Raw genomic sequence first — 16,744 nt, 5'->3', positions numbered from 1 at the left:
TTTCAGGACAAGTTCAGACTACAAATGCCTTTGATTCTTCCACAATTGAAATAAACATGTTGCGGATATGTGAGATTGATTTTGCTTCTGGTATTTTTGAAATATGAGTTTTCCTTATCTAAAACTCATTTTCTCAATTCTCCCTCTGATCCAAACGTTTTAATATCCCATACTCGATCTATCAATTCTCCTTCTCTGATCTACACGGTTTTTATATCTTTTTTTTTTGTGTACCTCACGGTTTGTATATCTATATCCACAAAAAGATGAACAAACCCTATTCTTAAAACGTTTCATATCCAATTAAGTTTAAAAGTAAGGGTGAAGATTATAACCTTTGTTTTTTGCCAATTGATAGATTAAACCTCATGCATGTCTTCATAAACAAATAAATTGTAGATGAGAAGATGGATTTATTCGTAGATTGTATCTGTCTAGATGAGAGAAATTTTAGATCGGACCATCGAAGAAGAGAGAGAGACACGAAGAAATTGAAGATTTGAAACTTTACATCGACAATAATTGGTTAAACAAAAGTTGTTCACTTTACACGTTTTTTCCCGAAATAAATTCCGTTACACTTTGGGCTTAAAACTATATGTTTATATGTTAAATTGTATTCTGTTAATAATTGGGCTTAATCCATAAACGAATTAGTTAGCCCAATCCTTTTTATCTTCTAAGTAAATCCATAAAATCTTGGGTCATATATATTTGATCTTTTTAACAACTAAAATAACTAGGAATATGTCATATGTATTTCTTTACATAGTTTAATTAAATACTATAAATAAAAAATAATAATTTATATTAAAAAAATAAAAATTGAAATTTATCGAGTTTGAAAAATATAATTTATAAACAAAACATCTAAAACTAAAAGAAAAAAAACACCATGTACAGCACTTTAACTTTTTGCATTTAAAAAAACCCACCATGTACAACATATTTATAACACCATCACAATTCAATATATGTACGGACATATATTATATAGAAGTCAATAACATAAAAATATTATATACATATATTATATACCACTAAATATATATAATAATTAGAAGAACAATATCCGCGCACAGCGCGGATCTATCTCTAGTGTAGCATTAAAAGTGAATTTATCTATTGTTTAATTCGTAATTGTGAATTTTAGTTTTAAATTTATTTTGTAATTATTATTATATGTAGATAACTAATAACAGAGTCTTTGATAAAAATATATTTTTAACTAATTATAGTTGATATACATTTTTAAAAGGTTTTTTTCAAATATAACCTTAAATTTCAAGTCAAACACAAAAATAATCCATACTTTTTTGAATTTTTTTTTTCATATTCACATTAGAAGTTTGAGTTATTCACGAAAATGCCATTATATTTGTTTCTTTCTTTCTTTGCAAATAATTCTTTTACCTTATCATTCTCATCTTCACCAGGTATTTACAATATTGCAATTGCCATCAATACACAAACCACCGTGAACAACCAATTTAAAGCTCTTAATGCACCAAAGTTTTGATTTTTACTCTTCATATCTCATTACTTATATTACTTTTGCACACAAATCACATATCTTTCACTCTTTCTTCAAATTCATCCAAAAAATCTAAGATTTTGATTTCAAGCTTTATAAGGTTCATAGACACATTGAAGCTCATGATTCATGGTCATTAACGACTTGGTAGCTTTTGTAGTGAAGTTTTGGGTACTTGGAGAAGCAAAACAAGTAATCTCACAAGCTCAAGGTATGAAATCATTTTTTTCTCAGATTTGTTCGCGAAGACTTTCAGAAGACTTCGCAAGATGTGTTCTCCATCAAGAAGACTTGCCTAGAAGTCTTCTAACTTTCTTTTATTAAGAAAAAAAACCGAAAAATCCAAGAAAAGACTTCTCGGATAAATAGGTTAGTATTGCAATTGACTGAAGTTTGTCAGAAATTTGACTTTTTATAGAAGACTTTTGGGAAAAAACTTCTATAGAAGTCTTCTGAAAGTTTTCCCGAAGTCTTCTCACTGTTGCAAGAACTCTGTGTGGGTTACTTTTGCAATTGAAAAATAATAGTGAAACATTTAATATTAATGAGAAGACTTCTTGAGAAGTCTTCTCAAATTTTGTTCCGGGTTTTGGTCAAACCTTTGGTTACAAGAGAAGACTTCAAAAGAAGTCTTCCGACGGAAGACTTCTCTGGAAAATCAAATATAGTCAATTGCAAAAGTATTCCAGGTAGACTTCTTGCGACATTGAAAAGAATTTCATAAGACTTCTATAGAAGTCTTCTGCGAGAAGACTTCCCGAGAAGTATTTTATAAAAAGTCAAGTTTTTGACAAACTTCAGTCAATTGCAAATCTAACCTATTTATCCGAGAAGACTTCCCGAGAAGTCTTCTCTGGTATTTTCGAAAAAATTTCAAATTCAAAATTAAGTCAATATTTACAAAGGAAGACTTCTCAAGATGTCTTCTGTAGAGTAGACTTCTTAAGAAGTCTTCCTTCGTAAATTTGCAATTGCAAAAATGATCTAAATAGAAGACTTCTTAAAAAGTCTTCTCGGAGAAGACTTTCGTAGAAGTCTTCTACGTTAATGTTTAATAAATTTTCATTATCTCTACAATTAAAATGATTTTTTAATATTTTTTTATTAATTCATGTATATTAGTCAATATTGGGGCTCCTGGAAGAAATTCATAACTTATTTGGTGATAATTATGAGATTTCAAATATTTATGTTTACTAATGTTTCTAGCTAATCCGAGAAGACTTCTTATAATACCTTAAAAAGTCTTCTATGTTAGATTTTCAAGAGTGTTAAGTAACTTCAAGGTATGTTTTTAACTTTCATAAGTGTTAATTAATTTCAAGAATATCAAATCATGTGGTTTAATGTGTCTTTTTAGATTATAAGATATAATTTTTAAATTACATGAGATTTAAAATTTAATTTTTAACTTAAAATTCAAGTTTGATCTTTTGTGAATTTGACTAAGTTTTCTTGTGAAGTCTTTTCTCTTAGTTTTAGTAAATTTGACTAAGTTTTTGTGTTATTGTGTTTTGTTATGAGTGGGTAGAATGGTTTAAAAAATTTCTTGATATGTTGTATCAATAACTTCAATAATGTCAAGTACTTTGGGAAAAACATGAACATATATACCAAATTCTTTTGATTAACATCTCTTCAAGTTTACAAAAGAATTCAAAACTAAAATAGTACACATACAAATCATAAAACAGACCATAAACAAAACTATTATACATGGAGCTAGATATCATTACTCAACATAGATAAGCTTGGACTCCACTTGACATCATTCAATTATACCACCTTGGGCATAAGACTTCGGAAGACTTCCCGAAGACTTTGCGGGAAGTCTTCTACCATAAAATACATTAGAATACTTCCCAAGAAGTTTTCCAAGAGTCTTCTGAGAGTCTTCCAAGAGTCTTCCGAGAAATATTCCAAAGTTTGACTCAGATCTGAAAAAATCTGCATATTCAAAAGCATTCAAATGGCTTCAAAACAGAGAAAACTCCAAAAATAAATTCTTTATGCTTAAATAATAAACAAAACAATCACATTATGGTGAATCTATAACTTTTTAGAATCTAATATATAAAACACACAAAATACATATCAAAAATTTGTATCACTTTGGGCAGGAAGTCTTATAGCATAAAATGCATTAGAAGATTTCCCGAGAAGTCTTCCGAGAGTCTTCCAAGAGTCTTCTGATAAGTTTTCCAAAGTCTAACTCAGATCTGAAAAATATGCATATTCAAAAACATTCAAAAGGCTTCAAAACAGAGAAAGCTTCAAAAATATTTTTGTATGCTTAAATAATAAACAAAACAATCAAATTATGTTAAATCTATAACTTTTTAGAATCTAATATATAAACACACACAAAGTACAAAACCAAAATTTGTACCACTTTGGGCACAAGATTTCGGAAGACTTCCCAAAGACTTCGTGGGAAGTCTTCTATCACAAAATGCATTAGAAGACTTGCTTAAAGTATTCCGAGAAGTCTTCCGAGAGTATTCTGAGAAGTTTTTCAAAGTCCGTCTCATATCTGAAAAATCTGCAAATTCAAAAACATTCAAATGACTTCAAAACAGAAAAAAATTTCAAAAATATAATTTTATACTTAAATAATAAACGAAAACAGTCACATTAAGTTGAACTATAGCATTTTAGAATCTAATATATAAAACACACAATAATACATATCCAAAATTTATAGATCTACCTTTGAATGAGTGAAAGATGAGAACCATGTAATAAAAAATCTGAAAAAAGATAAATTAGTGAGAAAACATAAGAAAAAAAATGAGAAATTGATTTAAAGTTTGGTGTTTTGATGTTCAAAAAGATTAGAGAGAGGTTGGAGAGTTTTAGAGTGAAAATATTACATTTTGTTTTAGCCATTTGAGAGTAAGAAGAGAATGTGTAAATTTTCTTTATATATGGAGACAAAAATTCCAATTAGGTTAAATATATTCTCTTAGAAGCTAGACCCTAAAATCAAATACATGAGAAGACTTCGCTTTAGGCGGGAAACCTAAATTCTACTAAACTTTACGCGGAAATATGTCAGAAGAAGTCTTCTAGAAGTTTTTCAAACCATAATCTAATCAAATAACTAACTAAATAGCAAAAGAAAACAATTCATTAAACTTAAAATCAACTTATAAAGTGTTTAATATACACAAAACTAAACACATGTATGTCAATTTTTTTTTTTAAAAGTTAAGATTCTAAAATCAAACCCTAAATACAAAAAATACTATAACATATGTTACTAAATCCTAAACCAAAGTCTTCTCGGAGTCTTCCAGACCATATAATCAAATAACTAAGCAAAAACACTCCCTTAAACTTAAAAGAAACTTAGAAAGTGTTTAAATCAAGTAATTAGATAGTCACTAAACACATATATGTCAAACTAAAAAGATAATATTTCAAAATCTAACCCTATAAATATCAACAATACTATAACATATGTTACCAAACCCTAAACCAAAGGCTATCATGACTCAATCAGCATTCATTCATCTATGTTAAAAACAATTTAATTTTAGTAAAACTAAATTTCCATCGTTTAAAAATGTTTATTAATACATGATTTTTGTTTTTTCCTCTTTCAAAATATTTTCTTATAAAATTTATTAATTACTTTTAAGATCTAATGCATGAGAAGACTTTCCCTAGAAGACTTCGATTTAGGCGGGAAACCTAAATTCTTCTAAAATTTAGGCGGGAACCCTAAATTCTACTAAAATTTAGGTGGGATATGCCAGAAGACTTCTTGGGAAGAAGTCTTTTGTGAGTCTTTCAGACCCTATAATCAAATAACTAAACAAAAAAACATTTCCTTAAACATTTAAGATACTTAGAAAGTGTTTAAATCAAGTTTTAGATAGTCACTAAAAACATATAGGTCAATTTTTTTTTTTTTAAAGATAAGATTTCAAAATCTAACCCTAAATATACCAATTATATTATGACATATGTTACCAAACCCTAAACCAAGGACTATCATATCCACTTTCACTCATCAATGTTGAAAATAATTCAATTATAGTAAAATAAATTTATATCATTTAGAAATGTTTATTATTATATGATTTCAATTTTTTTTCCATCAAAATATTTTTTATAAAAAAATTAAATTATTTTTAAGATCTATTGAGCGAGAAGATTTCTTTGTAAGTCTTCTCTGAGAAGACTTCTTTGTAAGTCTTCTAATGCGGAGGGTTATAATGGTAAAATTCAATACATGTTTTTTGTTTACTAGCCTTTTGAGTTACTTTTGCATTCAATTGAATTTGAGATACATTTTTGTATTCAAAATCAATGTTTGAGTCATTTTTAGCAATTTTCACTTTTTAAAACTGATGACAATATTGGAGATATATTGGATAATAAGATGTGTATTTTGCGAATTGATACATGCTCAAATAACCGTAGAGCAATTTTACTATTTCAAATAAGATGTTCATTTAAAGTATATAGAAAGCGAATCTACAAGGAGAGAGGACATACAATAAGCTCAAAGCAGTCAATGATTAAGCTAGGCAATAAATTTAAAAGCAATAAATAAATCAAAAGAAGCATATTTATTTGTTGGTTTGTAAGTAATATGAGAAAATGGCTAAATTTAGGGTTCATGCAATCAGGATTATAGAGATACAAAATGTTTAAGGTATGTATGTGATTCATGCAATCAGGATTATAGAGATACAAAATGTTTAAGGTATGTATGTGATATTCTAGAACTCGAATTCAAATGCATAGATATCCAGCTTCCGCGTGTGATTCTAATAAATTATCTAAGTCCAATGTTCCAGCTATCGCATGTCAACACGGAATAAGTGTCGATCGTTGCTACCTTTTCTAGCGTCGATCGAGACTTCCTTAAACCGGCTTTAAAGTTCTATCCGATAGGTTCACTAAACTTCCTAGACTAGATGTCGCATGTATCTAGCAACCTAACTAATAAGAATCAATTCAGGCGAAGAACATATCGTCGTAGTTGTCTATAGTCCTAAGATCTTGGTTCTAGTTAGCTACTACAGAACACAAGCACTAATAGCAATTCTAATGATTGATATATTTATTACCTTAGCAATTCTATAGTTTTGGCTAATATTTCATAACCCTAGTTAATCCTAAGTCTAACAAAAAAACTACTCAAACATAGCAAAACAGAACATATCAATAATCTGAATAAAATGCATAGAGTAAGGTTAAGAAATCAATGGAGCTCCAATACAAAGCTGGAGTCTTGGATCTTCTCTCAAAATCTACTAAAAACCCTAAAATTGTTTGTTATAAATAATAGAAAATAAGAAAGCGTGTGTTGCTTAATACAATGGCAGAACACATAAATATTAGCTAACAATCGGCCAAGGACAGTCTTGTAATTATGTGGATCTTTTGGCTTAAGCCGGTCTTGAACAAGTCGACCCATCTATGCTCGTCGCTGTCGATCGATGACAATAGATGTTTTTGATCGACTCTATCTGAATGTCTACTCTGGCTGGTTTCTAAACAACTACAATTTTTTTCTATCTTTAGCTCCAAAATGCTACATAATCTCCACATTGCTCCAAAACTTACCTAGATCTGTAAAGATTCTAAAAAGACTCTAATACATAATAAATAGACTATAAATACCATAGCTAAAAACTGGTAAAATTCATGGTATATCACCAATCAACTATTACAGACCCTTAATGAAACGAAGTCTATAAAATCTATGAATCTCAAACCGAAAATATTATATAAATCCCATTCACCAATTTTCAATGAGCTTTTAATTGTTAATCTGTCTATGAAAGATCAACGAAGAAATATAATTTATGAACTAAAGGAATATGAATATAATGAGATGTATTATAAATTTCTTCAATTAGCGATCAAAGACGATTATAGAACATATTCAAGAACTTGTTTGGATATTTAAAGTTTCAATTTTCACAAATACAACATTGTTACATAATATTTAACAAGAAAATATATAGTTATACAATGCTAAATCGGTAACAAATATAATGATTTAGTCGGAATGTTGGATGATGTCTAACAATGTAAGTGTATACTGAAGATGTAAGCCAGAGTTTGTAGATGTCAATAGTCTTCCTTGACTGACTAGGCGACAAAGTTACTGATGTTGGATATTGTCGTTAATACAAAAGCCATGCGGAGTGGTGGATACCATGTGGATGCAAGATGTTGAGCTGGAGAAGGATAGACTGAAGTTTATGTCTTGACGTAGTCGCTGAACAAGTTGCTGATGCAGTGTGCATCAGAGAGTGTACCATGAGGCATGCAAAGTGTTGGAGACCATGTGGATGCAAGATGCCGAGCTGGAGTGAGATAAACTTGAGAACAAGTTTAGACCGTGGAAAAAGGAAAGAAGATAAACTTAGAGAGCAAATTTATGTTTTGGAGAAAAGGAATAAATACAATTCAAAGAAAAGAAAAAAGAAAATGTACTTATTAATATGGAAGTTGTCCATATCCATGGTTTCTTGAACAAATATTTTGGGAACGTGGAGATCTCTATAGGATTGATTGTATTTCATAAGACACTAGGGCTGATTACTATAGAGGAAGGGTGAGAATCACTTGAGAGTGTTCTTGGGTCATGCTGAAGCAAACGATGAAGTATCGACGATGGAGAGACACGTTTGGGTAAATTAAGAATCTTACAGTAACAATTGTTAGAGTGTTAAAAGTTGTGTAAAGCTGATTAAGCAAGTCTTGTAAAGATTGTTTATAGAGATTTCTAATATAGGGAAAAATGTTTGGTAATTCATTGTCTCTTGATTTATCTTCTACATTACTTTATTGTGGTTGCATCTTGCACTTCAATTAGTATCAGAACGGATCACCTAAGTTACTGGTGTAATCAAGAAGGTGAAGATGGACACAATTGTTCTATACAGAAGACAATCATGTTGGATGATGGCCGATGGTCATTGGAAGGCGCGAATGAAACATTTGATTCGAGGAATCAAGGTGCGTGGACAGCTGTAGAGACAGGGTGGGATGAGCCTTATATAGTTACAACAGAGGAGAAGAAACTCAAGCCAAAGGAGCCAGGGCAAGGAGTTGTTCAAGAGGTAGTTTGACGGGAGCGTCAAAGCATGATACATTATTTGTAATATGTTTCGCTGTAAAAGAAGTTGTATCATGATGCAATACGCATGACGAATCAGACTGGTGTGTCTATGATGCAAGTCTTGACAACTAAGCATATGTTTTAGCTTAGTATGCAATCAAGCATGAGAAAAGTGGTAACGTTCTGGTCCAAAGAGTGCATATCTCGTGGGGGAGAAGAACATTTCGTGATGGACGTCCTGATGTCCTGATGTAGATATTGCATATCTCGTGGGAGAGAAGCATATCTATGTATGAAGATCTAGATAGTGCACATCTTGTGGGGGGGGGGGGATAGCATATCTAGTGTGAAAGTTTCAAGTTGAGGAAACATGATTGTTAAACCAGAAGGGTATTGTGTTTGATCAGCACACAAAGCTAAAAAGAGGAGATTGAAGATGCAAGCCGAAGCTTGTAGATGTCAATACGAAGTCAATGATGTTGGATGCATTAGTCGTTAATACAGAAGGCATGCCGAGTGTTGGGTACCAAGTGGATGCAAGATGTTGAGCTGGAGAAAGATAAACTGAGGTTTATGTCCTGACGTAGTCGCTAAACTAGCTACTGATGCAGTGTGCGCAGAGAGTGCATCAGGAGGCATGCAGAGTGGTGGAGACCATGTGGAATAGAAGATGCTGAGATGGCGCGCGATAAACTTGGAAGCAAGTTTAGAGCATAGAAAAAAATGTAAAAAAATAAACTTGGGTAGCAAATTTATGCCCTAAAGAAAATGAATAAGTACTTTCTAAGAAAAAAAATTCTATTTATTAATATGAAAGTTATTCATATCCATGATTCCTTGGTCAATGGTTTTGGGAACTTGGAGATTACTATAAATTAGCCATGAGATCGATTGTATTTCACAAGACAATGTGGCAGATTATTATAGAGAATTCTTTAAAATTGTTTTTGGATTATGTTGAAGCAGACGCTGAAATACCAACTATAGAAAGAAAAAAATTTGGATAGATTAAAAATCTTTCAGTACTAATTGTTAGGATTTTAACAAGTTGCGTAAAGCTTGTTAAACAAGTCTTGTAAAAATTGTTTATAGAAATTTCTACTATAGCAAAAATATTTACTAATTCCATAGTCTTTTGATTTATCTTCTGTATTATTTTTTAATTTATCTTCTATATTATTTTATCAGTTTATTGCAGTGGTATCTTGCATATACTTAAACAATACAGTATATTAGCATCTCTTTCACTGGTTGGGTGATTTGAAAATTGCATAACCCCATCATCTGTCATCTTAATGGATTGCTGAATTTCATTAAGAAACGAAACAAAAATAATATATTTACATATATATAGTTTTATGAGGCTTGATACGTTTATGCTGGCCCCATGTAATTGTCATTCTTGCCTTTAGCTTTCTTTAAATTTTTTTTTTGTTAAAAAATCTTTCTTTAATTGTTAACGTTAGATAAAATGAAATAATTTCCTGTATTATTTATTTATTCATTATTTTAGCAGTCTAGTTTTACTTCTCCTTTACTCCAACCCCGATTATTATTAATTAAGAAAAAAGTATTTTCAATTGGGAAAATTAGTATTTAGAAAAAGAAAAAAATAACTGACGGCAAGAAAAATTGTAGGCACGCCATGTTCGTCTTTTACAAAATGTCTCTTTATTTAAATAAATGAATTTTGTATACTACCTTATTTTTGTCCACTATACTGGGATTGATTGTTAACGGTTGTGATTTCATTTTTTGACTGTAGAAATATTGCTGTGGTTTTTATTGCTTTGGATTTAGATTTTTAATTTTTAAAAATCTTTAAATATGGGCTGTAGGTTTTTGTCTCTGAAGAGAAATTGTAAAGACATAATTTCAAAGAAGTGCTGTGGATTTTATAAAAAGGCTGTAAACTTAAAAAAAAATAGAAATCAAGATTGGTGTAGATTTAGTGCTCTAGAAAGAAATGAAGCTGTAGAGAGCACTCACAGCCACTACCAATCACACCCACTGTATATTAGTTTACTAACTTTTCTATTTATTAATCCCCTCCCGTCGGATTCCAGCTACAAACACGAATATCTATATATTCCAAAAAGCTAATATAACACATATAACACGCTATTATACATTTCATTATCACCATTATTTTATTTATTCAAGATTAAAATAAAATGGGCAGACATGGAAAAAGTTACAGTGTAAATTAGCTGAAACACACCTTACAATTTAAATAAAAACCCATTAGAAAAAAAGAAGAGAAAACAGTATTATTTAATTTCGATATTTTCAAAATCAAAAACACGATTTATATATATATATTTTGTTTTGGGCAATTCTCTCAGATATCTATTTTAAAATTTTTGTCATAAAAATAGCATTAAAAAAAAAACCAAAATAGCTTTTTTTTTTTTTTTAAATTTTCAATATTTTTTTTTTTTTTTTAAATTTGAAACCATCCCAAAAACTCCACCTCTTAACTCTAAGTCTAGAATATAGAATAATTAATTCTAGAGTAAAAATACATTTTTATCTTTTAGTAAAACTTATTTTGGTATTTTTTTTCAATAAAGACTATTTTGTGACAAAATAGGTGACTGGTGTTGGCTGTGAGTGCTCTACACAGCTATAATTCTCTCTAGAACAATAAAATCAAAGCAATCAGACTTTATTAGTAAAAACTAAAGTTAGAGCCCAAAATCTTTAAAAAGACATATAATGCCTCTAGAAATCAATTTTTCTACGATTTTAAATTTAGTGCTTTTAAAACTTTGAAATAAACCTACAACAATATAATTTAAAACTAAAACCACAAAATCTACCGTTTAAATCTTAAAGCAAAAAATCCAAAGGTACAGTCTCTACCAATCAACCAAAAAACTAAAAAAGTGCTATCCTAAAAAAATTTTATATATTTTCCTCATGTAAATCACAAAGCATAAATAAATCTATTTTCCCCAGCTTCCTCTCAAATTTTTAACTAATTTTCAAGCTCTGTTCTGTTCTTAGCCATATTTTTCTTCCCTTAAAACGTATCTCCTTAATATTTACATTTTCAGTTTGATTTTTTGTTCTAGATCTTAACTATATTTCTTTGTTAATTAAATTTATTTGTGTTCTTAATCTCGTCTTTGAGTATCTTTAATCAAACCCCGAAATTTAAATGAATTATTGAAAAGTAGAAGAAAAAGGAAAAGCTAATGGTTTTAGAGATGGAATCTACCGGAGAAGTTAGATCAACGGCCGGTAACGGCGGCGGTATCACGGTTGTGGGATCCGACGCCCCGTCAGATTTTCACATAGCTGCGAGATCAGAAAGCTCAAATCCATCCCCTAACTCCGTCGCTCCTCCACTACCACAGTCCCATCACACGAACCAGCTCGCCATAGTTGCTCCGACGCCGCAAATTTCTATGGCGGCGACGACGATGATGGAAGGTATCTCCGGCGTACCGATGAAGAAGAAACGTGGACGACCTAGGAAGTACGGTCCAGACGGAGCAGTTGTGGCGTTATCTCCTAAGCCAATCTCATCGGCGCCGGCACCCTCGCATCCTATTCCGGCGAGTTCACACGTCATCGATTTCTCCGCCTCTGAAAAACGCAGCAAAATGAAACCAACAAACTCTTTTAACAGAACAAAGTTTCATCACCAAGTCGAGAATTTGGGTAAATCTTTTCTATTTTCTTCTCTGTTTCTATTGAGTTTCAACAAAAAAGTTTGTCGGAATCTAGTTTCGTAGAAGAGTTATTTTCATATATAGACACTATTACTTTTTATTATATTGCAAAGCACAAAGTGCTACGGAGGTAGTTTTCACTGGTTGAAAACAAGTTTGACCTTCAAAAAGTGAAACCAAAGGTGGACAATTATGTAATTAGACATGGAGTTTCTAGTTGGACTGGTTAGAGTTTTTTTTAAATTTGAAAACAATTGGTTTTGGTGACGGACGCGAATCTCATATGAGATTGGATTTAATTGTTTTTTTTCTTTACTCGTGAAAGTAGCTGTTTTGTTTCTTTACTCTTTTTTTTATCTCGAGTAAAAGTAAGAACGGAGAACTGATAAGCCGACGAACAGAGAACGTGTGTAAGAATGGAGAAGCCGACGAACAAGATTTTCGGACGGAGAAGACGATGTCTCGAAAGCGGAGAGCTTCAAAGGGCGAGGCTAAAGGTCGGATACTTTCCTTCCTCCCAGTTTCAGCGATTTGGATTTCAGATTGGGGATTAGAGTTTTGATTTCTGAGTTTCGATTTTTCGAGTTGAGTTTGGTAAGAGCCTGACGTGAGGTGTTAGGGTTTCGATTTGGGGGTGCGGTTCTAGATTTATTCAAAACTCCCATTAGGGGGTTTGATTTGTAGAATAGGGTTTCGATTTAGGGGTGGTTCTAGATTTCCAAGTTCTCTAAATTTTTTTCTGGGTTCTGTTTGTTTTACAGAGATGGCGCAAACTGAAGAGGGAGCAGTGAATGGAGGAAAAGTTCGAAGCTTGTTATTAGTTTTAGTGTTTTGACAAAACTGTGGCCGGATGTACACCAACACGCGTGTACATATGAACAACCATGATTTTGTATATGTGTACACGCGTGTGTATGTACATAATAAGTAACGTAGATATGAGTATTCTTGTTGATATGTTGAGATGTATATGTTGTGTTTGTTGGTGTTGGAGCCAGTGCATATGAACAATATCCATGCGTACACCGATGTAATGATATTCACATGTACACAAAAATGTAAACCTTCCAACATATAACAATACCAAATTCATTTAGTATTTTTTATTTGAATACTTTCTACATTGATTTTAAATTGGATCACATATTTCATTGATGGGGTGGATGGATATTGTTTAAACCAACCATCTGTATAGTGAGTGAAATAAGTGTACACAAGAGAATGTGTACATATGGACATTAGAAATAATGTGTACATATGGACAATAGAGATCGAGAACTCGTGGATTGCAATATAACCGTAAATGTGTATTTTTATGACTTCAAAAATTTGATTGCTTTATGTTAGATAGTTGTATGTAGTATCACTAGATGTATTTTGTGTTGGATGAATGGACTGGATCTTTGTAAGAACAATACTCACGTGTACACATGAGAACAATATCCACATATATACCTAAATACAATATCCACATGTACATGAAATCCATATGTACATGGTATCCATATGTACACATAATTAACTTAAACAAACATGGTATCCATATGTACACAATCATCATAACTAGTTCAGTTCATGTAATATTGTCTCGACTCAGTTCATGTAATGTTGTCTTGATTCAGTTTGAAATGATGGTAGAAGTACAAGACATGTCCATCGTGGATAAGCATGACCGGCTGTGTGGAGATTCCAGTTACAAGTTCTTTTGACACTTTCTTTAACTTTTCCCTTTCATTTCTAACCAAAACATAACTAAAATATACCAGTAGGACCCACTCATTTACTTCATTTTCTTCACCATTTTTTTTTCTAACTGAACTAACGATTTCTCAGCTTTTTAAAAATGGTGGATGAGTTTCGGAATGTGGCGGAAGCAGTGGCGTCGAGAAAGAAGGAAGAAAGAAATAGACATATGAAATAAATAAAAAATTACATTTTAGTACATAGAAAAAAAGAAGAAATCTTTGAGAGAGAGGTTTGAATATTGTGTGGTGGCCAGTGGGAGAAAGGAAAGAAATATTAAAGGTATAGACGATGGAGAAAAATTAAAAAAGAAAAAGAGAAATAGAGTTTGTTCTAAGAAAAAGAGAGATAGAGTTTGTTCAAAGATCTGATAAAGGAAGAAGAGAGAAGAGTTATGTTAGATCTGATAAAAAAAAAAAAAGAAAGAGAAGAGAGACACACCAATTAGAATAAATGGCTGTGTTCTAGTCACTAAACCAAACAATGAAAAGGAGAAAAGTTAAGAGAAAGTGTGTTGGTAGTAGAAAGTGATCTAGATAGGAATAAATAAGTAGAAATGTAACCAGCAATGTAAATGTTTCTTCGTAGAACTTCATGCATGCTTTTAAAGTGGGGCCCTTAACTTAGAAATATATCCCCTCTTTCTTTTGTATCGGTGTTTAATTTGTACATGCTTATGGATGTGTCCCATGGGCTATATAAGTACACATATAAGTCATGTTCTTGACTGTCATTTCTTTAATGTAACATTAAGCTTAATTTAGTAACACATTTAGACGTTAAGGTGCATTTAGAGTTTCTAATTTATATTCTAGCGATAGAACTCTGTTACATAAAAGAACTGAAAACATAATATCAATGAGTATATATGCTCTTGTGGTTGTGTTTTGTGTAGGTGAATGGGTTCCTTGCTCCGTCGGTGGTAATTTCACACCACATGTAATTGCGGTCAACGCCGGTGAGGTAAACTCATCGTAATTTTTTTTGGATCGGTTCTCTTAGTTCTTTTTATAATCTTTATACCGAGATATGAGTGATGGTTCAATTAGGATGTAACGATGAAGATAATATCGTTTTCTCAACAAGGACCGCGTGCCATTTGTGTTCTATCAGCAAACGGTGTCATTTCAAGTGTAACACTTCGTCAGCATGATTCATCCGGCGGTACATTAACATACGAAGTATGTGATTTTGAGATCTCATCGATCAATTTTGTTGTTGATGATGTATAAGATGAGTTTTTTTATGGTTTATTGTGTTTTTCAGGGTCGCTTTGAGATATTATCATTGTCCGGTTCATTCATGCCTAATGACATAGGCGGAACTCGGAGTAGAACAGGAGGAATGAGCGTTTCTTTAGCAAGTCCTGACGGACGCGTAGTAGGCGGTGGTGTTGCCGGTTTACTAGTAGCCGCAAGTCCGGTTCAGGTTAACCATTTTCTGATATTTCCGGTCCAAAGAGCTACAACTGTCTTTAACCGGAGACTTAAGTTTCATGTGTTTGTTGAATCAAACAGGTGGTTGTAGGAAGTTTCTTAGCAGGATAAGATCAGGAAGATCATAAACCGAAAAAGAACAGACATGATTTCATGTTGTCGAGCCCAACCGCGTCGATTCCCATCTCTAGTACAGCTGATGACCGGACAATACATTCGGTCTCGTCTCTTCCGATCAATAATAGTACATGGCCGACTTCTTTAGCTTCTGATCCAAGAAACAAGTCTTCTGATATTAAAGTCAATTTAACTTGAAAAATCTAATCTTCCTCTGTATTTTTTTGTTCCTTACTAAGTTCATTTCGGATTTTCAACATTAACCATTATAAGTCTTCTACTAAACTGGTAGTTTTAAGGGTTTAGAAGTCGTATAAGCTGGTTCCATTGTTGTTGCATGATCTAGCTTTATTTTCTTCTTGTTTGTTTGGATTTGAATCATCTTTTTTTGTTCCTTAAAATTTGTTTAAACCGGTCATGGTTCCAGTTTTGCAAAGTATCCATCATCCTCAATATTATCTTAGTTTCGGTCTATGGTTATCAAGGTTAAATGCTCTCTTATAACACTGTCTTAATCTAGAGGCCTCAAGGCGATCATGAGATGATCATGGAGGCAGTTTTTTAGATTGGATTTCTCATTGGATTTTCGATCTCCATCTGACCTCTACGCTCCTTGACGTAGACATCAGCCGGCGTTGCTTCACGTGGACGTTCAGGCGTTCAAATCCGTTTCTTCTCCAACATTTACCATCGGTTTCACGGCAAGTTCTTCCATCCCCGGCGGCGATCGACTCTTTCAACAACATCCACGGCTTTTTCATCAACACAAGGGGATCCTTCGCTCCCTTTCAGATCCTTCGTTCTCTTCCATTCGCGGCTTCTTCATCAACACGTTTTGGAGTATTCCTCACGCAATTAATCACTCACGTTTGGAGAAGTTACGATCCAACTCAGACAACACACGCAGTGGGAGAGAGGATATCATTGACTCAAATCATCACAGTTACGATCCACGTTTGATTTACCTCGGGTTTGATCCTCGGGCTTGATCTATTCCGCCTCGGTTTTGATTCACGTTTAACTCGGGCTTGATCTAGTCCGCATCGGGTTTGATCCTCGGGCTTGATCTTCAACTGACCTCCATATGAGGTCGTCGCATCACACTAAGTCCGCTCATATGGCGTATATAAAAGGAAAAGGAATC

At 32.4% G+C, this 16,744-nt stretch overlaps 1 protein-coding gene and 1 long non-coding RNA gene across 2 annotated transcripts; one reads left to right on the top strand and one right to left on the bottom strand.

The window, feature by feature from the left end:
• Positions 1–3,143: 3,143 nt before the first annotated feature.
• LOC106390886 lies at positions 3,144–12,077 on the bottom strand. Its single transcript, XR_001278384.3, has 3 exons — positions 11,848–12,077; positions 3,924–4,076; positions 3,144–3,753 (listed from the first exon to the last, which is right to left on the bottom strand). It is a non-coding gene; the product is annotated as an uncharacterized LOC106390886 (long non-coding RNA).
• LOC106390885 (AT-hook motif nuclear-localized protein 1) lies at positions 9,183–16,053 on the top strand. The gene is made up of 5 exons (XM_013831429.3): positions 9,183–12,293; positions 14,943–15,010; positions 15,097–15,228; positions 15,314–15,475; positions 15,565–16,053. The coding sequence occupies exons 1-5, from the start codon at positions 11,825–11,827 to the stop codon at positions 15,592–15,594; spliced, it is 861 nt and encodes a 286-aa protein (XP_013686883.2). The 5' UTR covers positions 9,183–11,824; the 3' UTR covers positions 15,595–16,053.
• The last annotated feature ends 691 nt before the right edge of the window (positions 16,054–16,744 follow it).

The sequence above is a fragment of the Brassica napus genome, chromosome C2 (genome assembly GCF_020379485.1).
Source record: "Brassica napus cultivar Da-Ae chromosome C2, Da-Ae, whole genome shotgun sequence".
Lineage (NCBI taxonomy): Eukaryota > Viridiplantae > Streptophyta > Magnoliopsida > Brassicales > Brassicaceae > Brassica > Brassica napus.
This window is presented reverse-complemented; position numbering and strand designations above follow the sequence as displayed.